Here is a 25,583-nt window from a genome sequence, read left to right on the forward strand (position 1 = left end):
AATAAATATGTATTTTTAAGTGGCTTAAATTTATTAGTTAGTTTTTTAAATACTATAAAAACTATGCAAAAAATCTTAGAATCACAAATAAAAATTATTAAAAACCAAATACATATATTTTACAATATCTACATTTACTTCTTTCAACTAGATAGAGTTTTCAGATAATACTTTTAAGATTTTAAGTGTAAAACCTTCTAATATCCCTTTTTAAAAGTTTCATTTAAAAGACAGATGTTACCAAAACTTTCATCAATTATTTCTTTCACCTATTCTTAAGAATTTTTTTTTATACTTGTTTGTTTGATATCAAGTTAGTATTATCTTAGCTTGTTTGTATCAATATTATGTCCTTGTTGTTATTGATATTGATTACATATATTCATGCTTTGGTCCAAGATACATAAATAATAAAAATAGAAGATTTATTTTTATATGTAATGATTATATATTCTTTGAATATTAAAAAAAACTAAATCAAATTAAATCAAATATAGTCCCAAAATATATAATAATCAAAATCATTTAATTAAAAATCAAATTTCTATCCAAAAATTTTGAAAATATACACAAATGTAAGTGATGATGATAATAGATAGAAACAAAAATATATATATATATATATATATATATTGGTTTTTTATTTGGTTTATTTTTAGGACTATATTTTGTTCCAATTTGATTAGATATGCTTTGAACAGAAATTTCATAAATTTATTTTTGGGTGAATTTACTTCTAGAAATATGTTAATTCTTGAAATTAAATCTATACTGAGTATAAATAAAAAGATTATTGAAATCAAGAATCAAAAGATAATATTTGATGCAATGTTAGATATTGTTTAAAAAAAAAATGGATGTTATAAAATTTTGAGTGTTATAAGTATAGTATGAGTATAAATTTTAGAAATAAATATTTTATTTTTAAATTTCTTTACTGAAAAGGTGCAAATTATTGCAAATTCGTGTCTTTATGTTTGAAATAGAAAACTATAATTTTAAACTATACTTACAATGAGTTGTAATTTGAATAAACTCTAGATTTGTGTATAAATATAGTCAAGTATAGGTTATAGAATACTTTTTGGTAGTTGAAAAATTTTTCCAACAAAAATTACAACATATTACTGCATGTTTGAGCATATTTTATTGGCCTCACATATTAATATAGAATTTAAAAATACATCACATGAAATAAAAAAATTAATATCCAATTGAAGATGTGAATTAAGAATTTAAATTTCCTCTCTTTCAATAAACTCCTTTCTCAATATGTTGGCACTTTAAATAAAACACACATACATAGACATATAGATGATATTTGGTGTTTCAATGTCACCACAAGCCTATATAAATTTTCCCAACTATATTATCATCTTTTTATTCCTTCAGTATTTTTTGAAACTGGTTCCTATGAAAGCAATCACATGGTGAAAGATATTCTCCAACACCTTAAATAACACATTGTAAAGGCAGACTTTGTCAAACAAAACAAAACTGCAATAAAATAAATAAATAAATATATAAGAATGATAAGCAGTGCAGAAGAAGAAGATGAAGAAACAAACCCACATGGTTTACCAGCATCATTCTAATTCAAGCTCTACCTCTTCAGCATCAAAGCTGCATTTTGAGGCACTAGAATCTGCACAGCAAGAAAGAAAGAGTTTTGTTTTTTGTTACAGTTTTCCAACTCTTTTTGTGTTGCTATGATTGTTTATTTGTATGTATGTATGAGTGTATATTTTTAGTATTGGAATGAGGAGTAGGCATGTGTGACCATCCCGGAGGCTACCCAAGACAGGTTTAGAAGACATGCCAAAACTGCATCCACATGAGATGAAGGGGAAGGGAATAGTGGTACCATGGAAGAGAGCAGCAGAATTATGTTTATCTTTTATCTTTTTATTTGTTTTTATATGTTTTTTGTGCAGTTTTGTTCTTTTTTCCTAAGCCCCAAGGCAGTTGCAGGAAAGGAATGGGGGCATGGGTGGTGATGGCAAGAGGCAGGGGCTTCATGAGAGAGGAGGGGGCTGGGAAGCTGGGGTGGTCACTAGAAAGCCTGGAGCAAAGGCAATTGTGGGAAAACAAAACAAAACTAAAAAAAACAAGGGAAAGAAAGAGAAATAGAAAGAGAAATAGAAAGAGTCATGTTTGGTAGGTGGAGGAGACCACGGAATGCGCGTGATCTTGAACAGATCATCCATGTGCAATGGAATATCAAATGAAGGAAGAGGAAGACGAAGACGAAGACTAAGATGCAGCAGCAGCAGCAGCACGCACAACGTTGCAAAAAAATGAAGGGAAAGAAAAAAAAATGAGCTTTGCATGAGGCTAGCTAGCTGTCTACGCATCACGGACACCACCACAACGCCCCAAAAAAGCATCGCCAATTCCAATACGAATGTGGGTGCTTTGGCAACTTGTGCCGATTGATTTTGTGCTCTGAGATCAATCGCCCAATCTCGTTTTTTTTCGTAGCAGGAGCTCATGCAGGCCCCACAAGCATCCGTATTTTGTTGTGCAGTCACAAAAGAATAAAAAAAAAACCAGACTTTAGGGACTTGCCAGGCTACAGGGGTGAGAGAGAGAGAGAGAGAGAGAGAGAGAGTAAGTGTGTGTGTGTGTGTAAGGAGCTTTGTGATTGCTTGATGAGGAGAAGCTGAGCCTGCTGCAGGATTAGAGAATCGAATAAACAACAAGAGCATTGGGGTGGTCCCCATGCTGGAGAGGATTTTGTGGAGATTTTGAGCAAGAGCCGGAAGGTATCATCCCCTCCGCATCCCTCCCCTAAATACAAGCAAACCCTCCCCCCTTTCTCCCTCCATCTCAGGATTCCCCTCCTTGGAACTCACACACACTTACACACATACTCACTCACCCACACAGATAGATAGACTCACAGACAAACACATAGACATGTGCACTCTCAGCCTCGTTGAGCTCGCCTTTATTCCCTCATCATCTGTGTCGTCTGTCTGTCTGTCTCGGTTGCTCGCTGGCTCGCTGTCTGTGCCTCTCCATGTTGGTATTCATCTACCTCTTTGTCTCGTTGCTGCCGGAACTTGGTTCCTGGATGAGGCTGTGTTCCAAGCTCCTCATATTGATCAGGTCATTCGGCACATGCTCTTCTGTGATTCGGTGGGATAGCAGAGGGCTTGAGTTGGCTGTGTGTGCGTGTGTGTGAGTGTCTCTAGGCTTTCCAACGTGGTTAGATCCGATCGGCGACCTGGTCATTGTCAATGCATTGCAGTCTATCAGGCCTCATTGACTAGACTTACATGATTTTAAGAACTTGCTGCTGGGGAGGGGAGGGTGGTTATCTTGTGGGGTTTGTGTGAAGAGCTGGGGTTTTATGTTGTGGTGCAGGTTGAAGTTATGCTTCAGTTTTTATTCCATGTTTTTTCTCCCTTTTTCTTCTTGGTATTCAGTTTAGTTTTTGTTCTCATCTCTGGGACAGTGGAGTCATGGAAGGTCCAGTGGTTTACAAGTATTTTGTGAATTTCATGAGTTCTTTCTCTACAATTTGCAAATTCTTGACCTCTTGCAGTAGATGGTAGCCAGTCCTGATCGGTCTAATCTAATTTGTCCATCTAGGAATCCACTAGGTGATCCTTTTCAGAAAATAACTGACACTATAGCTGTAGTGTCTGAGCTCTTGGGATGTCTTCATACTAGACAATGTGTAAACTAACAGCTTTATGGCACATAATAACCAATTTCTTTGTCAGTGGGTTTGGCTAGCCTATTATTGATATTTCAAACACTTCAAATCTCATCTCTTTGACTCTGAGTTTAATATGGATATTAATGAAAAAAATGTAGCAAATGACATCACCATACATACATAACATATGGAAAGAGAGATCCACACACACACTCAAGCCCAACACTGGATTTTATTTCCTGATACATGCTAATTGTACACTGGTTGCAGAGGTGATAGATTCAGACATGTGATGTTAATCTCCTGCTGGCAATGCTACATGTGGGCAATGGTCTAATGAAGTTCTGATGTGGTGTGGCTAGATGGACAGCATTTAAATCACATGGCTTTGCCTTTACAAGCAGGGGTATTTTATAAGAGTTCAGGCTGATGGTGTTGTTATGGTCTCTCCTTCAATGCTATCTCAGAATTTCTGGGAGTGGCTGTGGTACTGTCAGCAGAATGATTAAAGCAACAGTAGTGCCACCCTTCCACTTGTTCTCAGGCATTGTTTTTTAAGTTTTTACTTTGAAACCAATAATCAAGAAGTGGAATGTTCAAGTGTCAGTAGCAAAGGACATCACAGCTAGAGAAAGACCCTTATTGACCTCCCCAGTGCTAGTAGATTGCAGGAAATCTGCATTAATTGTTATCCCGATTTTGATGTTGGATGCATGAAACACCATGAAAAGTAGTTTGAAGCTTCAAGAGCTTGTTCATTTCAGGCAAGTAGGCAGTTATGAGACACGATTCCAGAGAACATGGTTGGAGTTAAATGCTAAGTGTGTTAGCCTGCATAGTAGGTGGTCTGATTGGTCAGTTGCCAAGTCCGACATGTTGAATGTAGACCCACCTTGAGCCCTTGCAAGCCATTGGGCCCTCTTGATTTAAGGCTGATGTGATTTGGTTTGATTCCCCCGCAGATGAATTCTCTGCTTCCTGGGAGGTGCATATTCCACCCATCTCACCAGATGATCCAATAGCTACTAGCTTTGCAACACTAACCAGGGATCCACACTAGTGTATCTACTGCCAACTATCTGCACCCTGCATTTGCTGGCAATTAATGTTTATATTGAGTTTGAAACCGTTGCATTCCCTACGTTGCCGCAGCAGCAGCTATCAGAACCAGCATTTTGGTCCTGGAGTTTACAGAGAATTAACTGTGTTAAGAGGTTTTCTTTCAATATAGATAATCTATAGAAAACCTGGTGTGTTTGTCTTTCGCTTTGAGACTCACCACTGACTGTTGTGGCAGGACTGTACATGCACAAGATGACCGTCCAACGAGAAACTAGCATTCTGGTCACGAAGACTTAACTGCAGCCTGGGGCTCAAATCTCCCTCTGAATACCCAATTTTTCTCTCTGGTGCCTTCTGGTTTGTCTCTTTCTGCATAATAATCTTCTCTGATTTACTTCCACGTGGAGAGTCCTTACAATTCTCACTGTGCCACTCTGGAGACTACGCTGTATAACCTATGGGCATATTCTTTGTTCGTGAGGGGCATGACTCTCGCAAGTCTTTTGACCTTAGCAACAAAATTAAGCACTGGAGCGAGTTGATGAGTTTAAAGTCAAGCAAACAGAAGATCGTCTTTATGAGAATTCCAGCAGATTTTTACAGACACATTTATTTCGCGAGGCCTGTGACAAGTACTGCTTCTGCTGGCTCTCTCAGAGCTCCATCTTTTCGAAGATGATTGAGGCGACGCTTGCGCTCCCTCGGATGGATATAAACCTGCTCACCCAGTCCTTTCTCTTCCACCCTTCCACTGGGGAATGGCATTGCGTGCTGCTGCACTACCGGCAGCTCCCCCTGCCCCTCCTCAGAACTTAAGAATGAAGTTCTCAGTTCTGATCACTGTTTTTCAAGTCTTCCTCACCACTGTGCTGCGTGTATTCTGTGGATTTTCTCCCTTGCCTGCAGCCAGCTTAATTTTGACTGTGGACGTGCGAGAGTTTCTGTATGCATCTGAATGATCATCCGCTGACTTGTGTGACCCACGTCCTGGGTCGATTTGGAATTCTGTTTAAGAGCGGGCTCTATCCACTACAAACAGCATTGATTCATGACATTCGACATCTGCTGTGGATCAGTTTGTACATGGGTGGATCATAACACTTCATGCGGATCAACCGAGGGTTTGTTGCACATACTACAACAGTTGTTGGTTGTGCAACCCAGCAACCTCGGTCTTCAGTAAGTAACGGGCTTGAGGGTTCTCGAAGGTACCAGCTTTTTGTTTCAAGTGGTTTAGTCATGTGGTGTGTGTGCAGGTTGTGGAACTTATCGGTGATGTCGTTGGTCGACAGCCATATCTCATGAATGGCCTTCCTCTGGTTAATCCTACTTGAGTCTGACCACGTTGTTCACCTCCAACATCATCAAGTTTTTAGCATCATCTGGGTTTCTAAACTACTGCTCTAGACCCAAAACCTTTTGTTGTATCTTTCACTCCTTGTCACTTATCAACTTAGTATGTGTCCTTGGGTGCAAGGGACCCGACGTTAGGTTGATGTTTTACTAGCCTTAATCAGTCAGATAATTCACAGAATGTGCGAGGCAATGAGCGGTCGACACATCTTCTTATTCTACGGAAGGTGGACAGCTGAGGGTGCTGCGGAATTATGAGATCTGCGCCAGAGCATTACCAGTAATTGGAAGGAGCAAGTAATGTTGCGGAGGACCAGGATGTGATGATCAGATACAATCCGGCGGTGGCATTGGGAATGTCCATCACAACCTGCCAACATTCCAGGTTATGTTGACGGGTCGTGATGGGCACTCTCAGCGTCTCATGTCACAAAAACGCAGACATCTCACTCCGTCACCAACACAGTTCTGAATATACGTGCAGTACGTCGATCAGGCGATCTCTTCAGGTAATGTTCATATCAGAGTTGTAGTCCCGTATTTGAACAAATGGTTTCAAAGCGCGGTCCTTGAAAATTACACGGAATCAAAGAACCGCCGGAGCTTTAGGAAAATTTATGGCAATTTTAGTCATGGTAAGTATGTTTTCCAAATGTAGTTGACTCGTGAACTGGGTGGAAAGAGGTTCGAAACCATGTCCATGCATTATTCTCAAAGAATACCTCATGATTTCTAAGCACTAAAAGCATAGAAAGTACTCGGAACGTGCAAATGCTACCTGTCTCTCGTCTTACTCTGACTTCTTCTTTAACCCTGACCATGTGGGTACCAAATCTGTCTGATCAATTGAAATTCTATTTCATTTAGTATGATAATAATTTATCCAGAAAGCAATCGGAATATGTCCCAGTTACTGCAACTTTTCAAAATACTTCCTGAAATACTTCGAGCAGGTGAAATGCTCGGTGCCAAAAGATTATCGTCTCTACAAAGTTTTTGTCGTACCTTCGAGGTTTCTGAATGTTCCTTTTCTAGTGATGATGTTCCTTGATTTATCTAGACATCAGAGCTGGCGCGAGTAGAATTAGTTACATTGTGTGACGACATGAATTTACTTCTACTCCATAGAAAAAACGAATGCTTCCTAGCGAAGAAGATAAACTTGCTGAACGCCTGCATATCAATATCTCAGAGCTGTAATCCCCTTTAGGACAGAGACTCTGTCTGATTGAAAGTGGAATCTCAAACTTTGACCACCACACTGTTGTATCTCTGTTCCTAACAATGGAATAAATTTTCAGGTAGAAAACATAATTTCATGAATGTTTGTGCCTTGAAGCTTGGATGTAACTGGACTCCACAAATCGCACGAGCATTAACTCTGCCAAGAGGGTTTACAATGGACTTTGTTCTCGTTGAATTATTTCTGTTGAGTTGTCAAGTTTGCACAAAAATTCTATTTGTCAATTTTGATCACTTGTGAATCATACTGGAAATGATTTTCAAAAGAAAGAGTTATAGTTGTTCTACGAAAATCAACTGTGGCCAACAAAGAAAAGACTCAGATTACACACATAATTATTTCTTTTACTGTTTGACATACTTACATAAAGAATTAAGATGATTTTCTTGATTAAAAAATAAGTAAGATAAAAACATTACATACACAACATTCATACATTTTGTGGATGTCATATCAATGGTGTCAGACTTTCAAAAAAGAAAAAGAAAAGAAAAGAAACCAGAACAGAAATTAAAATAGATATAAACTGAAATTATTTCATATGTAAATGTACTCCAGAAAACTTCATCACCGTTTTATTTTTAATTAATTTCTTATTTCACGTTGTCAAATTTGTAAAGTTAACGATTACCATTAACTATTTACTTGTCAATCTTGGAATGAGTCGTTCTTAATTGTAGAGTCCATCTTATTCATCTCACATGTGTGCAACAATGAATTTATTTCTTTAAGGAAATTTGAAAAATTGGTTTGTGAAGTATCGTCTCCGAAGTACTACAAACCTTGTGGAAATACGCACAGAAAAGTCTGACTTTATTCATCATTTTGACTTACTCGCAATAAAACACTATCAAGTGCAGCCGTATGGCTCGTCTTATGTCGGATAGTCTAGAATGAGAAGAGCTTGAAGGTGCAACTTTATTGGTATTCAGGTACAATGTTAAAATCCAATGCATTCACAAAGCGTGAGCTTTCAACTAGTTAGTAGCCAACACAGCAATGGCATGTAAAATCTATTACAGTGTTCAGACATCGAACATGCGTAGCTTCTGACCAATAACACTCCAGAAGGTGAACTTCGTTTCAACTCCGGTAGGAAAAGTTAGGCTCTGAATGTTCACCGTATTGAAATTTCGGAAGTCTGGAAGAATCGTCGTGGAGTGTTGTGCACAGAGCTTCCTCAATTTTAGATTCAATGACCAGAACGAACCCATTTCTTGATCACTAGCATGAAACACAGAATCGCAGCAACAGGATCTCTACAACCAAACTCCAGTCCGCAAAATACATATGCAACTGGTTGACACAATGGAATATCCAGTCCTGCAGCTTACGTTTTCCATGTCTGATACGAGTGCTAATCTCAGTTTCTACAAACTGATCAGAACAACGTGAGTGTTAAGGCAACTGTTAAGGCAGTAGGACGAAGATCGCCCGGAAAGCTTCACAGTGCTGACACCCCTGCTAGCAAACACAAGTTTATGTGAGATTCAAGCGGCCCCACCTAGTTTACAGATGTCTCTCGGGATCCTACGTAGCAACAAACATAATAATACCCAGCTAGATTTTTCATCTGTTAGCAAGACGCAAAATCAGGACATAGGAATTTAGAAACAGACCTTCCATCAAGTCGCAATGAAATGGTGTAAGTATATTCTGTAATCGGTGGACAGATCTGACGACCTACAACTTCTAGAACAATTGCATGCTGATGAAAAGAGGCTTTTCAGAGGTATGGCACGTTCTCTCAAACGATGTCCACTTCTGGCGATGGTGCAAGTTCTGAAACATTTGGCATTGCTTCTAACGCTTATGCCAATCAGCGCCACGCCTGACAATGCGGATTATGCTGTTGTATAATCTACTGTACTAGCATTGAAAAATTCGGAACACACTATTCAGCTAAAAAGTCAACATTGAAAAGCCGCATAGATCAGGCTTTCCGCACTGTCATGAAGCAGTGGGTAAACACTGACCGGGCATGTAACCATACAGGGCTGGTGATGTGGCTGGATTTAAAAGACAAATGAAGCTCCCCAAACCTACAAGAAATGTCAATCCTATCACTGCACATTACACCAACAATCATAAGCTGTATGAGATGACATAGTCAATACAAAGGAATCTAACCACCTTTTTGCATCCGTACAATGCAAGTTATGACAACTGTTACTCCAATGATAAAGCACCTTTGTTATACGGCGATTCGAGGGCATCACCAACAGCTGGCAAACCCATTACGTTGCAGAATATATGAGCCACCAAGGGAGCTACCAGATGTCCTACATGCCACCCAAACGTTCTCATCATTTGAAAGTAAATCAACTTCAAATTAACCAACCTTCACATACGTATCAAAATATATGATTTATGTCCACTAAATACACACAGTTTCACTGCAGCATTTAGCCAAAGTGGAATTCTGAACGCTGGAATAAACATACCTGTTCGAAGATAAAGAAAGGCTGCGTACCAACCAAAAATAGTGGTGTATGCAAACCTAAAACCTGCGCGGTGAAAAAGTAGATTCCATTCGTTAGGGCATAAGTATGTTATAATATTAAGTAAAAGCTTGAGATGGTTTACCATGCTTTGATTAGACAAATATTACTGTTGCAGCTTGCTTGAAACTCAGGCATAATCTCTACAAGCAAGACTATCAAGTAATGCGTTCATAGAGCGATCGCTTGATTACTTTATTGATACGCATCAGTAGTAGCTGAGATAAAGACACGTCCTGCTACCTGTTATCAAGTACAGAAAAACAACCAGATGAACGTCGCCTCGTTTGTGCCTGTCCGAATGTACACAAACTTTCATAAAAGGATACCTGTAATGAGTGCCGCAATTTTGTGATTTCGATTCTCGGGATACACCGTCTCCCAGTAATGATTCAGGTGAGCTGCAAGGAAGGACAAGAAAAAACATCAAGACATATGAAAACTTGTATGTTCTCATGAAGCCCAAAGGAATTAAGCTAGCCGGAAAGGGCTACTGAGAGTAGGAGAAAGGAAATCATCCAAAACGTCTTGATCGATCGAAGGCAGAATTATTCAATCGTCGCTTTCCATTGTTTTCCAGCATCGAGCTTGCATATGGCCATAGGCCAAGAAGAATTAGTTTGCAACAAGGCTATCTATTCTTCAAAATGAAGAACATAAAGAGTTTAATCTTACCAAGGCCAAAATACAGTGGACACAGAAGCATGACTTTGAGTTGAGAATAGCCCGCACACAATAATACTGGGACCATGCAAGCTCGGAACACCCACTCCTCAGTAAGTGGCCCCTGTTCCAAGCAGTCTAATGAAAGGTGAACACAATGGAGCAGTATCATCAACCACTAAGCATCAACAAACCATATATTAGTAATGAAGGATACCTAACATCTGACAAGTTACAACAAGAACCCGAACAACCTAAATTAGACTAGTTTGCGCAAGTCAACGACACATTTCACAAACTGGCAGATTGGTATCTTACCACAATGTAGTTGCGCCATGCAAATATGTCGGTAGTCAAGGAAATTACATTATCTCTCGTCCTGGTAAAGAGGCCTTGAATAAACCCCATCTCTACTTTCGCCTCATCTTCAAGCCTCTCGTCTGTGTTCAGAGCTGTCATGACCAGGGGGCCAAGGTATAGCAGAGCAGTCAAGAGTAGGGGATAGAGTGTTGCCTGCCACTAAGAAACGAATGTTGGGCACGAGAGAGAGCGTGCAAAGAAAACGAAATCATTTCACAATATAGCTCATCAACCTCAAGCACAACCAGAGGAATCAAAGAGCATCAATAGCTATGTTTTGAAGCTCTGCTTCTATCAAGGTTCATAATAACACTGATATCTGACAAATTGATGCTTGCACATATATTGCAGCTTTAGAGAGTTCTGCTTGGAAATTATCATTATCTTCAGCTTTGAAGAGGAGAATTAGACGGAGCAGGAGGGTGTCGGAATAGTAACACATACGACATGGTCTCTTCGAATGCCAAGTACGGCGAGTGCTGCTGGTAGGTCACCATTTCGGAGCATATCAATCTGGAAACGTCAGACATGCGGATTATTCAAAAATTAAGATTCAAGACACTGTGAAATAATTACATTATCAGTAATACATCCCACACAGCCTACTAATAATGTGCGTGGGTTTCACGCTCCTAATTACTCATTGCTTACTCACTTGCAAAACAGGTGAAGAGATCACTTACAGGTGAACCTAAAAGCCAGAAGCAGAGTCCAGAGGCGAGGACGGAGGCAACAACCGAGCACGTAAACCGCCGAATGTAATGCTCGTTGATGGTTCGTGCAGGTGGCAGGCGAAACAAAAGGCTGGGGGTGTAAAGCATGCCCACGTAGAGCACTGCCATCGCCGCGCACGCTAATATGGCAGTACCGGATGAAAAACTGGGATTAGCTGCCATGGCTTTAGCCCCTGGAATAATGTAGAGTGGTCTCAGCTGGAGATTAGTGCTGCCAATTTTTGCTCATGAACATTCGAGGGACGGGGAAAGCTTCAAAATCTTCACATGGGATCACTTATAGCATGGACGTAGTATAACAACTGCAACCTCATGGTTCTCATGAGGTTTCGACTCTGCTATTACAATTGAGCTCCATGACAGAGATGAGAGACACAAAATTAGCTACTAAGGATTGACTACCCAATGTGCTCAATTGGAAACCTAAAACTATCCATAAAACCTAAGTCCGAAAAAAACAACGTCAATCTGCAGAGCAATAAAATCTAAACGGTCAGACTAGAAAAACCAACATTTCCACTAAACCTGGTAGCCTCGAATTGACAGAATTGGAGAAACCATCGGAAAGAGACGATGGAGTGACTGCCACATCGCCACAAGCTTTGACCTCAATCCCCATTACCTACATGACACAAATACGCATCGCAGAAAAAGACCCAATATAAGTTATGTACCCATGGTTCTGCACACGTCGATACACATCATGTATCGTGAGGCTTTCCCGCAAAGATTCTGAAACGGGTTACCACGGAGAATCAATCATACAACATTTCCATCGTCGAGGTATGATGAGCATCTCGTCACCTACGGAACACGCCCATTGCCAATCGTTTCGTGTAGAAATCATCCATGTCACTTCATCACACCAACGTGAAAGTGTGCGAGGAAGGCCTCGTGCGATCTAGACTAGGATTTACAGTGTCAGAGATCCAACGGATCAATTTACGTTGAAGCATCTTCTCGATGAGGAGGTGGCATGTGGAGAGGGGTGGAGAAATTTTTAGGGTCCGCGCAAAGTAGGAAAGATGAGACGAGCTGGATTATTATTCGTTGGATTTCCCCATGATTATGAAAACTTAATTTTGCAAATGCACATCTCGGATGCACTTGTGCCGCTGGAGGGACAGCTGCAGAGAATTCTCCTTGGTAACGAAGGGTCCCCAGGGCGAGATCCGAAGGCCGACACCATCTAAGAGCTGTTTCTAAATTTTAATTTTAGTTGGTCGTGAGAATTAATCGCATGGACTTTTGAAAATTATGGTGATGTGAGTTCATTTGACACCACTAGGTCCCACGCATCAGATGCTTGCACTAGCCCTAATTAGGGGTGTGTCTCAGATCCTCCTGAAACTCCGTCCTGAAGGGGAACCCTTGCCGCAATGGCACGCTCCCAAGTCTCATGTGACAGTAATCGGGCAAGTGATCCCCGACACTAGGTGGAGTCCCTGGCGCTATGCGCAAATTCGTTGATTTCTTTGCGTTATGTGGGTGCCCAATAGGGTGCGTTTCTGCTAATTTCGATAGTGACTTATGTCGAGAATTGTGTGATTGAGAATTGACGTGCACTGCGAACTTGCGTTGGACTTGAATTCTTAGTGTTTGTTTCGAGTTTTGAGGGTGCGTTACAGGGCAAGCGCCTGCTGTGCGGAGTGGCGTACGAGATGGAGCACAAAATTGCAGCTCTGCGGTCGCAGTTAGCGGATCTAGGGCAGGAGCATGTTTTGGCGGGGCTTTCTTCAGGGGACTCCTCTCAACGGCAATCTCTGGTTGATCAGGTCTCCAGCATCGATCTTCCTCTCTTCCGCCGTGCCCTCGCCGATGTGGTTAGAACTCTCAAAGGCAATAAAAACCGGTTAGTTATAGATCTTCCATTTCGGGTATCCTGCTTACGTATATTGTTACATTGGTGCGCTTTATCGGATTCTTTGTCCGCACTTCACTAGGCCTTTGGATATGCAAACTTAAATCTATTTTCAGAGTATTGTGCTTGGATTCGGCGCTCTGAATCATTTCGTTTGTTTTGGAGTTGTCAATGAAGGGAAGCTTTATGATTCAGTGTAAATTTCGCGTAAGTACTCCGCAAATGTCATCAAACTTTATGTCCTCATTGTCTAGACTCTCTTGCCCGTCGCCAGATTGGATAAACAGCCTATTCCTCCAAAACCTTTTCCACAAGCGAAGTGGGAGGGTTTGCATGAATGGATCAGCAGCTCGGGGGACACTTCGAATGAGAAAGACGACACTGCAAGATGGTGGAGTGAGGGATTGCGGCTTGTAGCTGATGGCGAAGTGGCAGTTCTGGTTTTGGCTGGAGGACAAGGGACTCGTCTTGGCCCTGGTGCACCGGTGGCGAAGGGCATGCTGGAGCTCAGCGTTCCAGAGCCTAAGTCGTTATTTCAGCTTCAAGCCGAGCGTTTGCTTCTCGTAGAAGAGCTTGCTGCCTTTGTGCGTACCTTGTCTACCTTTTCCATGGTGTCTAATATTTGAAAATTCGTCACAAGTAGGCGACAGCTTGCTTTCACTGTGCTCAGCTCGTCGATTGAAAGGCCTTGAAGTTCCGATGTTAGATTGCAACAATTATGCGATTCGATGTCAATCAACTTGACGAAGCTCCCATCAAAAACTTCACATCCTGTATGAAGCAATGCGAGTGATTCTTCAGAGATGTTGACATACCAACAGGGTTGTGTGCCACTGTGAAGGTTACGGATGACACCATCAAGCGTCGAATTCCTTGGCTAGTCATGACCAGTGATGCCACGGATTTAGCTACGCGGACTTTTTTTGAGGAGAAGAACTTCTTTGGGCTTGAGAAGTCGCAGGCAAGCTGAACTTCTATCCCCGCGCACACTATGGTATAAGTTATCAGAGTGTTTGGAAAGTTTCCAATTTGACTTCCTTTAATGTTGGGCATCCTGGATCCTATTAGTTGCCGTTTTATGTTCAGTTCTTTCTGGGCTCTTGCAGGTTTGGTTTCTGAAGCAGAGTAGTCTTCCATGTGTGGATCTCGATGAAGGCCATGCCATGCTCATGGAGGCACCATGGAAGGTGGCCATGGCTCCAGCTGGAAATGGGGCTCTTTTTTCTGATCTCCGCACAGCTGGCTTCATCAAGAAGTTATCCAGCCAAGGGGTGAAATATGTGCAGGTTTTCACATGACTGAATATCTTGCCGTTTCTAATACAGCTGATACAGCATCTCATTTCGTATTAAAATAATTGTTATATTTTTAAACTATATTATTCTAGCATTGCGACAAACTTGTTTAAGCATTCTTCATGTTAGTGGCTGGAATGCATTTTGCACTGATTCAGTCATTCCATACGGTTCGTGCATTTATATTCGACACTTTTATTTATCAATGAGGATCTTGCTAGCAGAATCGTGTTTCATATAGCCAACGGCAAACCTTGATGCCCACGCAGGTGTACGCAGTTGATAACGCTTTGGTAAGAGTTGCAGATCCAGTGTTCTATGGTTTTATCCATCGGCGTCAAGCAGAAGTGGGTGTGAAGGTGGTCTCCAAGATCCACGCGAAAGAGTCAGTTGGGGTGGTTTGCCTTCATCAGGAAGGAGCCTCAAACCTCAAATGTGAGCGGTACGGAGTCCTAGAATACAGCGAAATGCCAGAATCACTGACCACGGCTAAAGATAACTCCGGACAACTCCAATTTCGAGCAGCCCATATTTGCATCAATATGTTCTCCGTGCATTATTTAGAAAAATTGACAGATTTGGATTCCCAGCTGGAGTTTCATCCTGCTGTGAAGCGGATCCCACACATGCGAAAAACGTCTGGTATTTGGGAGACGGTCAATCCAGCGAGGCCGAATGGAATTAAACTTGAGCAGTTTATCTTTGATTCATTTCAAAGCTGCGACTCGGAGAAGGTGAGCCAGCTTCTCCGTGCCTCTGAATTACTCTCTCTCTCTCTCTCTCTCTCTCTGATGTTCATACAAGAATTTTCTTTGCATACTTCGTACTTCTCAACCCTCTCGCTGCATGTCGGGTAGGTGGAATTTGACTTGCGGGTGTGAATTTAATGTCTGTGTGTAAAGGTTGCACTCTTAGAGGTGAGCCGTGAGGAGGAATTTGCACCTATCAAGAATGCTGTCGGTCCAGGTATTGCAGACACAGTAGCCACTGCTACTGAACTTCTCTTGGCACTCAAACAACGAGTGAGCGCTTTAACACCAGAAATAGGTGCAGTGAGCAAGGGGTTCGCGCTTCTCAAAGCGTATGCTGGAGGCGCCACTGAGAGCGCAACTTCAGACCTTGTGAATCTTAGCATTGAATAATCTATTCCTTTGAGTTGGCCCAATTTCGTGAAGTAGGGACTTCTCGAAGTCTGGAGGATTGCAGGATGATAAAGTGAAATGACTTCACCGCGTATTGTCGGAGTCGATTCCAGCGACTATGATTGGCTTCCTCATTTCGGATTGTGAAGTGGTACCTTTTTTGTCTGTCACGTGCTGGCATCTGAAAGGATTAGTTCGGGCAGATTCTCTTGGCCTTGAAGATCGGCAAGTCATGATTTAGGCTAGTATTAGTCGTTAGGCAGCAACGATGCCTTGAAAACTTGGAAGAAAAACGAGTGTTGTGGACTACTGGTCAGACTCTAGATACGTAGCTATTAAGTCTACATATTGAGGATTTCAAAAACTTTGCGTACGTTGAATTGTTGGTAGAAGACATCTGACATGACTGCTTCAGTATAACTGAGTATTTTGATTCAACCACTGCTGAGTTCTCATTCTGTACTTGATGAACGTGGCTCACTGTGAACCTGCAGAAATCTTAAACGTGTTGCTGCAGCAAGCATGCTCAACCGCGGTTGATCATGTTTTCAGCAGCATCCAGGGTTCTGATGTACTAGACCGAGCATGCGGATCGTTGTCCATGTGATGTCGGGTCTACTCTCTCGTTCAAAATGATGTATATTGACACCAGTACCCATTGATGTCCTTGGACATGGTCGCACAAGTTTCTGGTCAATCTCTTATCCACTTTTGGTGAACACCCCAACCATACTGTTTTGAGTAGCCAGTATGAAGGCACCAAAACTTTGACGCGAGGTTTGTGACCCACAGGTCAAAGACGAGAGTCAGACTTCACTCCTTTCAGTACGAAACAACTGCATCAATCACAACGACTAGAATTGACTACATAACTGTACAGACTCCTGCTTGCTCATTTTCTACTCCTGAAAGTGTAAGACGGACTATTGCTGTCTTATTATTGTATGCTTCACAAAGCTGCAAAAATGTGTGAAATCCGGATCATGAGTCCACGTAGAAGAACCGTAGAACTCGTGCGTGGACTGCGAAAATCCATGAATGAAGCAACCAGGACACATGACTTAGAATCTAGAATCGGCAAAATTGCAAGGACCCAAAAAACGCATACAACAGTGTATGTGTCCATGCAGGAGCTGATTCCTTTGAGAAGAAGGGAGGGTTGGATTTTCCATGCTTTTCAACAGATTTTCATGCTGAGCTGGTAGTTTAATAGAAACAACTTAGATGTGAGAAAGAGAGAGAGACAAAGGCATTTTTCTTGGGCTTTGACCCCAAAATCTGAGACCAAATCGATGGCTTCAAGTCAAACAATATGTTCATGAGTTAGTGGTGTGCACCTTTATGCTTTGGAAAAAAGCAGTCACTTTTGGTTTTGTTTTATCACAGTTATGTCTTATTTTTCTCTCTATTATTATTAAAATCATAGTTTAGTTTGTTGTTGTTGGTAAGTAGCATAATTGTTTTTTGTTCCAAATATTACTAATATAATAGGAATCCTAATTAATTAATTAATTAGTAAAAACTATATATATATATTATTTATTTATTTATTTATTATTTAAAGGAATTATGAAAGAGTCCATCAAGCACTATAAACATTTCAAAACTTCTCATATAACAAATTGTTCTTTATTTTGATTTATGGTCCGTAAGATAGCCTCTTGCGTGTTTCACGTTGTTGTATGTAATGCATGATATGATTTAATCATACGCACTTCCAATGTCCGTTTTAATGTTTTTTTTAGTTTTCTTTTCCGATGTTATGGGATATTAGAGTGCGCAGTGAATGTGATTTCACTCTTCCATTGTTTGTAGTCACAAGAGCCATGGTCTATAGAAATGGACCTGAAACGGTGAAGATTGCAAGCTTCGATTACTTGCCCACAATTGGGTTCACATACGCGGGATCCTGCAAATCCCACGACAAAACTGTGAAGATCGACAGAGAGATGGATGCACATCCACGTTAGTTAGTTTCGGCGCAGTAAGTGGCCCCAACGAAGGAAGAGTCCGTGACCGATCGACTGATTGACAGACAAATCGTCAGATTCGAAGGGTGGGGAACTGATGAAACCAGAATGCCGCATGTCGGTTGGCACATGACCCGAATCACAAGACTGAACTCGCGAGAGGAGATCCAACAGCACGCCAGCACTGCGGCTCTGATCTATTCGGACAACATCGATATGGATATGGGGAGGGAGTGGTGCACGTGTTTGAGCAGCGCTGCATCAATGGGAGAGGCAATGTGGTGACGAGCAAGGTCGGGGAACGAAGGAATGGTTGCAATGGGGCCGGAGTGCTCACCGCAACGAGGCACCCATCCTGGTGTGGGAAAACAATGTTTACCGGCGTGGACGATGGAATTGTTGACGGGCCTTGAAGTGCTCATAATGCAAACCGCGGTTCCAAGTCCTCGGGCTATGGCGTCCCACTGCTACTACCCCCTTGCCTAGCGTAAGAAGCAGGTCAAGACTTTTCCAGATTGAGTTAATGCGAGCGTTCGAGGCAACAACTGCAGCTCCCGAAAGCACGGCCGAGAAAAGCCCCAAGCGACCATAGTTAACCGTTACCAGTTCGAGGGCCGACGCGGGGCCCGCATCCGCATCAAGTTTTTAAATCGGAGAAGGACTCTGCGGACTGCGGTGGAATCGTGTGGAGCATCTCTCTGACACACTCAGGCCGATCATGCGACTCCTCGCCGTCCTTGTGCCTCGTGTCCGGCAGCGCAGCAAACCTTCAGTTTTACCGCATCGTTGTGGATGAAAGTCGTTCCGAAAATATAAATTATCCGTGCGTCAGTGGGCACTTTGGAGGTGTGTCAGTAAATGAGGCCTGGACTCTCGATGCATGTCGATGTCGATGTCCCTTGGCGCGTGTTTTTTTTATCGACCCGGAATGGCGAGTTTTGGCCGCAGTCAATCTCATGAGGCGGGGCTTGAATCAACGTTAGAGTGGCGAGTCACAAGAGTAATTAGGCGGAGGGTAGTTAGATTTTGTCGGTGGGTTGGTTGCACCGGCCTGTGCTCCTCACGAGCAGGTTACGTAGCTAGCGTTGGATCCTTGGAAGGACAAGTGCACAGTCGGCAGTGGTGAAGTGACTCGTTGTCGTAGTCGTCGTCTGTCTCAGTGCTGGGTTCGACATCCGGTGGGACGAGGTTACGCTAGGCTGAATCCGTGTGGGGTGTATGTCAAAACGTCTGGTTGTTAAGGGGCGCCGCGTCTCCGATTCGGTGGATGAAGGGTGGCGTTGGAACGGAGATTGAGGAAAGTGAGTTGAAGGTAACGTGCATTATTGAGGTGGATGCATGGCCGGTGCTTGAGCATTGCATGTCGAATCGCAGCTGTCTCCCCTCCTGACGCTGGCGGAATCGATCGACTCCAACTCTAGCCCACCCGCTTTCGGTAATTTCTTGGAATCATAGCAATGACGTATCTGTGCCATATGATAAACTTAATTGAATCAAGTTGCAACGATGTGCTTTCGGATTGTAGATTACCCCTGGACAAACGTTATGGCCTCTTAGTTGGAATAAATTTCCGCCGAATTTCTAGAATCACCTCTTACATTGATAGCTGTCGGCGATTTGCAGTCTCTAACGTGTAGGATTTCGTCCATGAGAGACCAAGGTGACGAATAGAAGTAAGGGCAGGGTTGAATCACCGTTTTGCTGAGTGGTTGAAGCCCATTTGCAGCGCAGTTGTGCTCTGTGGAGGTTGAATGTTTTCGGTGAATTCGACCGTTGCAGGGTGCCTCATAAGTCCAGCGGATTGATTGGCGCAGCTTGTGCTTGAATGATCTTTTTGACTTCTTCTAACCCAGGAGAGACATAGACCCTCCGCTTTGAAGCGTAACTTTCCTCTTTGGACCTGATATTCAAGCCAGTTCAGCGATGCTTATTTTACACTGCGTGCTCGGATTCAGCTTCGCGTAACTCCCACGATGTCGCTTGAGATGGTCTCGGGCTGTTGTTCGAGGTTGAAGTCCTTGAAAATTAGGTGCATAATTGAGCCTCCGGATGTAGCTTGTGAACTTTGCCAACTAATGCCGCCACCATTTCTGTTTAGGGCTTTCGCCAATGATGGTAAGGCTAATTCTCGAGATTTTCAGCGCATTTTGTGATGCTGGTTTTTGCTTTCGGCTCTCGTTATAGGTGCAGACACAGTGATTGTCGTCCTCAAGATCCTGCTGGTATTATTTTCATACTCTGCCATTGGGAGTCTCGGTGGTCTTTATTTAAAACCCAATTTTGGCATACACCGTTTTGATCATACAATGCTGAGAGGATGATGAGCCAGTATAGTGGCGTCATTGTCCAGGAGAACCTCTGTAACATTTGAAAATCGTGAGTTAACACTCGTAATGGTGTAGATGCTCTGCGCAGTGTAACTTTTGACTGTGGAATTGTTTCTGTATGTCTCCCGGTTGCTAGGGTTATGCAAAAGGCGAGGAAGTTGTAGGCATTATGGTGAGATGAACTCGTGCGTTTATGTAAGGCTAACTGCACTACGTGTGCTCCTCCAGAGCCGCAAGGAGTCTGATGTTGGAGGCTCGGCGAACGCAATTCCAGGTTCCTCTCATGAGGGAGGTATCAGCTTCACAGAAGATTCGCACCCTGCAAGACCCTGGAGCAAGCTACTCTGTCACCTCTGGCCTTAGCTCAGCTGGCCGCAGTGAAAAGGTCAACACAAAAACTTTCATCAGTGATCCTCACGAAGATGCTCAAGCGCTGGCCAGTGAGATCTCTGGAAAACTCGCTAAGTTTTCATCAATATCCTCCACGAGTCATGACAGCAACATCGGAGCTCGAAGACTATCACAACGGCGAGGAGAGTCCAAAAGCCTCAGGATAGACAAGCTACAGAAGCCCAGAGGGTTCAAGAAGATGAAGTCCGAGAAGGATAGTGGTGAAGGTGACGGTAGAAATTTGAGTGATTCTGCGATGGAGTACATGAACGTGGACGTCAGAGAAAGAATCAAACGAATTGAATCAGCTTTTGAGGGATCCAGTACCACCGTCTCCGGCGAATTGCGGAAAGAGGGACTGATCAAGCAATTGAAGGAACGGGGGCGGAGAGATGCAAATCGAAACTCTGAAGAAAAGGCAAGTGGTAGGTATGAACGGGAATCTGCTCGACGAGAAGAGCTCACGAGGAGGGTCAACTCCCTCTCGCAGCTCCTGGGAAATCATCTAAAAGGAAGTGACCGGAGCGCGCTCAATATGTTGGCCATGGTGCAGGATGAGGAGCGTCGGAACAATTTTGAGTTGGAGAGCTTTTTTGAGAGCGACGAGGAGGGGCTCAACCCTACGCAGATGGAAATGTCCCGTGCTCACGAAGCATCCCCTCTTCACAGAGCCATGCTGTCCCGCGGCAAAGAGCAGCCGAAAAGAAAGTCTCAAAGTCGCCATGGCTGTGAGAAACCTGCAAGTATGCGCGCGAAAGAAAGGGGTGACAGCATCGAACGTCCTCGTAGCGGAAATTCATCCGCGCGGCTCAGAGAGATGCCTGCGACTATCATACTTAACGATGATCTCGCCGTTTCCGACCTCCCGGAGCAAAATGGCTGCGGAATTTGGGACTGGTCCCGGATCCACAAGCACGGTGGCAAGACTTTCCTGGATCTAACAGGATTGACGTGCACGCTTCCGGAATCGAAGCTCCTTCAAGGCGACTTACTGACGGAACAACATCCTCCGGTGCAGTCGATCTCCTCTCTAGACTCAGATGCTAATGCATTGCCGCTTATGATTGGCGAGGATGCACACGACAGTGACCCGGGAGGATATTATGTGGAGACGGGAATGCCTCAGGAGCCTCCGCGGAATCTGAAAGGTGGGGGAAAACGCAAGGCGTCGCTTCACAATGCTGTCAATGATGTACTTGTTGAGACTGGTTCCACCAACCACCTCGAATTGACTCGAACGTTCAATCAGAAGTACAGGCCGAAGAATTTCAATGAGATTGTTGGTCAAAATGTGGTGGTGAAATCCCTGTCAACTGCGGTAGCGAAAAGGAAAGCGGCACCGGTGTATATGTTCATGGGCCCTCGGGGTACGGGGAAGACCTCCGCTGCGAGAGTTTTCGCAGCAGGGCTGAATTGCTTGTCGCCGGATTATGCGAGGCGACCATGTGGGATTTGTCGAGAATGTGGGACAATTGCGCTCAACCGGAGCGCGGACGTGCGACAGATCGACGCAGCCTCGAATATGGACATGGCGAGCATGCGAGCTTTGATGGGGAGCTTCACGCCACATGCGCAGTACAAAATCTTCATCGTGGAAGGGTGTGATTTGTTGAGCTCTGATATTTGGAATGCATTTCTCAAGCTGTTGGAAGAGCCGCCTCGCAATGTGGTCTTCATTCTCATCACCACTCACGCAGAGCGCATCCCGCCGACCGCCATATCCCGGTGTCAGAAGTTCCAATTTTTCAAACTGAAGGAACCTGACATTGTGAAACGACTGCAGTTCCTGGCAGCCAAAGAGGATTTGCGCGTCGAGGCGGACGCATTGGCGCTAATTGCAACGAGATCAGATGGGTCGCTTCGTGACGCCGAAATCTTTCTTGACCAGCTCTGTCTTTTGGACAAGAACGTTTCAATCGCTTCAGTTAGAGAGCTTGTACGCTATCCTGCAACCTTCATTCTTTTTCTGTAATTCTTCCTTTGAGACCTTGTGGTGAACATTCTTCATTGTTCCAATTTCAGAATTGAGCGCTAATGCTTGATTGTTATCTGCATTCGGAATTCATTAGGTGGGCTTGCTTCCGGACAACAAGACTTTGGAACTGTTGGACTATGCTCTTTCGGCCGATACTGTGCGCACTGTTCGGACAATTCGAGAAGTGCTCATTTCTGGCATTGAGCCTTTGACGGTGGTGTCGCAGCTAGGTTCTCTGATCACTGATATTCTCGCTGGTAGTTTTGACGTCCACCGTGGAGCACGGAAGGAGGGATTCTTCAGTCGAAGTTTCTGTGCGTGTTCTTCGTGAGCTTTGTCTTTGCCACTTCGTCTCATGCACTACACTGATAATAGTCTTGTCTACATCTCAGTTCTTATTAGCTGGGATCTCTCACTTTGCAGCTGTTCAGGGAGAACATCACGGGCTCCGGAGAGCGCTCAAAATTCTCTCGAAATCAGAAAAGCAGTTGCGCGTGTCCACGGATCCGGCGACGTGGCTGACTGCTGCGCTTCTACAATTTGCTCCAGATCGATCGCTTCCTCCTTCCGACTTCAACATGAATGTAGCTCCAAATCGCGTTGTAACCGCATCATCTTCCGATGTCTCTGTCTCAGGGGAGCAGCATCCACTTGTAGACGAACTAAATCAGGCCAATTCTCCAGAGTCTACCTCAAAAGGGCGAGCGCTACAAGTGTACGTAGAAAATGGGAAGGACCCCACTTTAGAAGTGGAGACTGCGACGTCGTTGTCTGAGCAGAAATTGGAGGAAACGTGGGCCACTGTACAGCGGACTTCTCTGGGCAGTGTTGAAGAGCTTACAGAAGCCAGACCTTCACCCGAGGCTTTCCTGGAGTATCAGATATTTGGAGACAAAGAGTTGGATGAGCTGTGGAAGCGAGCTATTCGAAAGATAACAAATAGGAGTTTGAAACATCTTCTTCAGATCCATGGGCAACTAGTGGCAGCTGGCATCTCCGTTGGTAGGCATTCATTCATTCTGTGTTCTCGAGTGTCATGTGGATCTTGTTTTTGTGGGATTAATTCTGTGATGTTTGGGATTTTGATACGAGAGTTTGCCTCTTGATTATGATGTCGTATTTGGCACATATGCGCCGCGATGATTTCAGATGGATCACGCGCTGTTGTTCAACTGGATTTCGACCATGGACGTAACAAGCACAAAGCCGAGCGGTCATGGCGGAGCATTTGCATTGCATTCCAAGAACTGCTCAACAACACTCCTGTCGAGCTCAGAATCGCCTTGAGGGAAGTTGTGCCCGAGGACCCCGACGTTCCACGCATTGGCGAGATGATGGTTGACATGGAGTTTGGTCCATCAACTCAGCTTAAGGACAAGGGGATTGTGAACGAAAGCACGAATGCGGACGTCTACTTGCAAGATGAGCAGAGAATGCCGCAACGGAGCCGTCGAAGACGACATGCCAGAGCCCGAAAGCACCGTTGCGATGCGGAGATCATGGACACGGAGCTAGGGGCTGCGGAAGAGAGTTCGGAGTCAAACGGCATCACTTCTCGCCGGCTTCCACCAAGATGGAGACGGAGGGTGAAGCGGGTTGGCGCTGCCAAACATGCACAGCAAGTCAGTCTGGACATAGGAATGGATTATCAGCAAAGCTCCAGCAGTTTCGGTGGCGAGGTGTGGGATTCCAGGAGAGGATCGATTGAAACCAAATCGAATGAAAAGAAGCCGTTGAGTTGCATGATGGAGGAGCCTCAAAGTGAGATCGAGGACCTCCAAATGGCCAGGCAAAAAATCTTGAAGCAGCGAGCGGCGCAGTATCGGAACAATCCTGCCTTGATGGCAACCATTGATCACAGAAACAGCTTGTAAGAACACAAATTCTTTCCGGCTTCAACTTTCATACAAGAGGGCATGTTAGGAATACTTTGAGAATCTTTGCATGAGGTCAGGTTTTTGCTCACGTCATGTACTGTGTGTCTGGAAACAGGATTTCGGGATTTCAGCGTGGACTTCCAAGTGAAAGCTCCCTTTGCTGGGAAAGGGAGACATCCCAATCGGACTTTTTAATGGTGCGTCCTTAGTCTCAAGCTCTTCAGGACAATTTGGTGATGTTGGGAACCCCAGACGTCTTCCTGATGTATTTTGTGAGGCATTTCTAATTAGTCTGGGTTGTGGTCGATCAGCGGAAGACATGGTTGAGGAGCATGCACAAGGCTTCAGGGGCTGCACTGTTTCTCAAAATGGTACCTTGTAGAGACTCCAGAATAGGAAGGAATGCAACGCCAACTTCAACAACGCCTGTTTCTGTCGCCTAAGTTGCTGCTGTTTCTTCATATTTCAGACAATTTATCGGTCTTCTGCACCAATAGAATCGCTGCTTTAGCGGTTGTCCACGACTTGACAGCGAGAGAGGAGTCAACTGGGCGTCGCAAAGCTCATCCGACCAATTGAATTGCTCCGATTCGTGGATCGGGAAGAGTGCACAGCATTCAGCTTCCACGTCAATATTGGTGGGTGAAGTCGTATGTATATTAGTAAAACTGGCAGACATAGATCATTCTTAAAGAGCCGATAAAATAAGAGCAGTGGAGCTCGGATTAGTGTAGTTGCAAGTAGGTGGATTATGTAGTAGACCGCAGGGTTGTGTAGTGGAGATATTCTTTTAGAACAAGGCTTCCCATAAGGAGAAACCAATTCCATAGCTAGCTCTAGATTCATCAATGGTAATGAAGAGTGGTCAGAAGATTTTAGCGTTGAGCATCTTCTTCGTTGAATTCTTCAATGTGCAGTCTCACTTGGTATAATGAGTTTTGGCGAATACTTAACTTGCAGAACTATTCAATCATGTGCATCACACTCGTGAGCCCTGCTGCGAACTAATGGATGCAAAACCCTGTACCTCTATTTCATGACATCAACGGTTACTCATTAGCGTTCATGAGCGAACTGAGCAAGTCCACAGATTTCAGAGCCTGGTATTCAAACGTTTTAAGCTTTGCAGCTCTGATTATCAACACAAACAGCAATTCATGCAG

The 25,583-nt window shown here is 43.7% G+C and overlaps 3 protein-coding genes and 1 long non-coding RNA gene across 18 annotated transcripts; 3 read left to right on the top strand and 1 right to left on the bottom strand.

Moving 5' to 3' along the window:
- The first annotated feature begins 2,785 nt into the window (after positions 1-2,785).
- Positions 2,786-5,574, top strand: LOC149989400 (uncharacterized). 5 transcript variants are annotated; one of them, XR_016502625.1, is made up of 3 exons: positions 2,786-3,111; positions 4,630-4,728; positions 4,965-5,574. It is a non-coding gene; the product is annotated as an uncharacterized LOC149989400 (long non-coding RNA). The 5 variants fall into 5 exon arrangements; XR_016502628.1 differs by having other exon boundaries at positions 2,786-3,028; XR_016502624.1 differs by having other exon boundaries at positions 4,630-4,652; positions 4,965-5,148.
- Positions 5,575-8,219: 2,645 nt separating this feature from the next.
- LOC112281244 (CAAX prenyl protease 2) lies at positions 8,220-12,398 on the bottom strand. Of its 6 annotated transcripts, none has more exons than XR_016502623.1 (10): positions 12,109-12,244; positions 11,533-11,756; positions 11,294-11,362; positions 10,808-11,008; positions 10,502-10,613; positions 10,156-10,227; positions 9,770-9,832; positions 9,515-9,607; positions 8,945-9,367; positions 8,220-8,786 (listed from the first exon to the last, which is right to left on the bottom strand). XR_016502623.1 is itself a non-coding variant. In XM_024517533.2 (9 exons), the coding sequence occupies exons 1-9, from the start codon at positions 12,286-12,288 to the stop codon at positions 9,276-9,278; spliced, it is 975 nt and encodes a 324-aa protein (XP_024373301.1). In that variant the 5' UTR covers positions 12,289-12,398; the 3' UTR covers positions 8,932-9,275. The 6 variants fall into 6 exon arrangements, 4 of the variants coding, with proteins under 4 accessions (XP_024373301.1, XP_024373300.1, XP_024373297.1 ...); XR_002969565.3 differs by having other exon boundaries at positions 8,945-9,391; positions 12,109-12,237; XM_024517533.2 differs by lacking the exons at positions 8,220-8,786; positions 12,109-12,244 and adding an exon at positions 12,258-12,398 and having other exon boundaries at positions 8,932-9,391; positions 10,808-11,002.
- LOC112281243 (UDP-N-acetylglucosamine pyrophosphorylase) lies at positions 12,255-16,319 on the top strand. 4 transcript variants are annotated; one of them, XM_073533175.2, is made up of 7 exons: positions 12,255-12,366; positions 13,212-13,435; positions 13,719-14,028; positions 14,286-14,405; positions 14,551-14,730; positions 15,009-15,473; positions 15,642-16,319. In XM_073533175.2, exons 2-7 carry the CDS (start codon positions 13,245-13,247, stop codon positions 15,879-15,881), a joined length of 1,506 nt encoding a protein of 501 aa, XP_073389276.1. In that variant the 5' UTR covers positions 12,255-12,366; positions 13,212-13,244; the 3' UTR covers positions 15,882-16,319. The 4 variants fall into 4 exon arrangements, with proteins under 4 accessions (XP_073389276.1, XP_024373295.1, XP_024373293.1 ...); XM_024517527.3 differs by lacking the exon at positions 12,255-12,366 and adding an exon at positions 12,687-13,019; XM_024517525.3 differs by lacking the exon at positions 12,255-12,366 and adding an exon at positions 12,815-12,998.
- Positions 16,320-19,023: 2,704 nt separating this feature from the next.
- On the top strand, positions 19,024-25,385 carry LOC112281121 (uncharacterized). Of its 3 annotated transcripts, none has more exons than XM_024517320.3 (7): positions 19,024-19,163; positions 20,407-22,504; positions 22,638-22,857; positions 22,967-23,545; positions 23,693-24,413; positions 24,536-24,617; positions 24,732-25,385. In XM_024517320.3, exons 2-7 carry the CDS (start codon positions 20,423-20,425, stop codon positions 24,861-24,863), a joined length of 3,816 nt encoding a protein of 1,271 aa, XP_024373088.1. In that variant the 5' UTR covers positions 19,024-19,163; positions 20,407-20,422; the 3' UTR covers positions 24,864-25,385. The 3 variants fall into 3 exon arrangements, with proteins under 3 accessions (XP_024373088.1, XP_024373086.1, XP_024373087.1); XM_024517318.3 differs by having other exon boundaries at positions 19,146-19,286; XM_024517319.3 differs by lacking the exon at positions 19,024-19,163 and adding an exon at positions 19,826-19,966.
- The last annotated feature ends 198 nt before the right edge of the window (positions 25,386-25,583 follow it).

The sequence above is a fragment of the Physcomitrium patens genome, chromosome 4, assembly GCF_059467195.1.
Source record: "Physcomitrium patens ecotype Gransden chromosome 4, ASM5946719v1, whole genome shotgun sequence".
NCBI classification, from domain to species: domain Eukaryota; kingdom Viridiplantae; phylum Streptophyta; class Bryopsida; order Funariales; family Funariaceae; genus Physcomitrium; species Physcomitrium patens.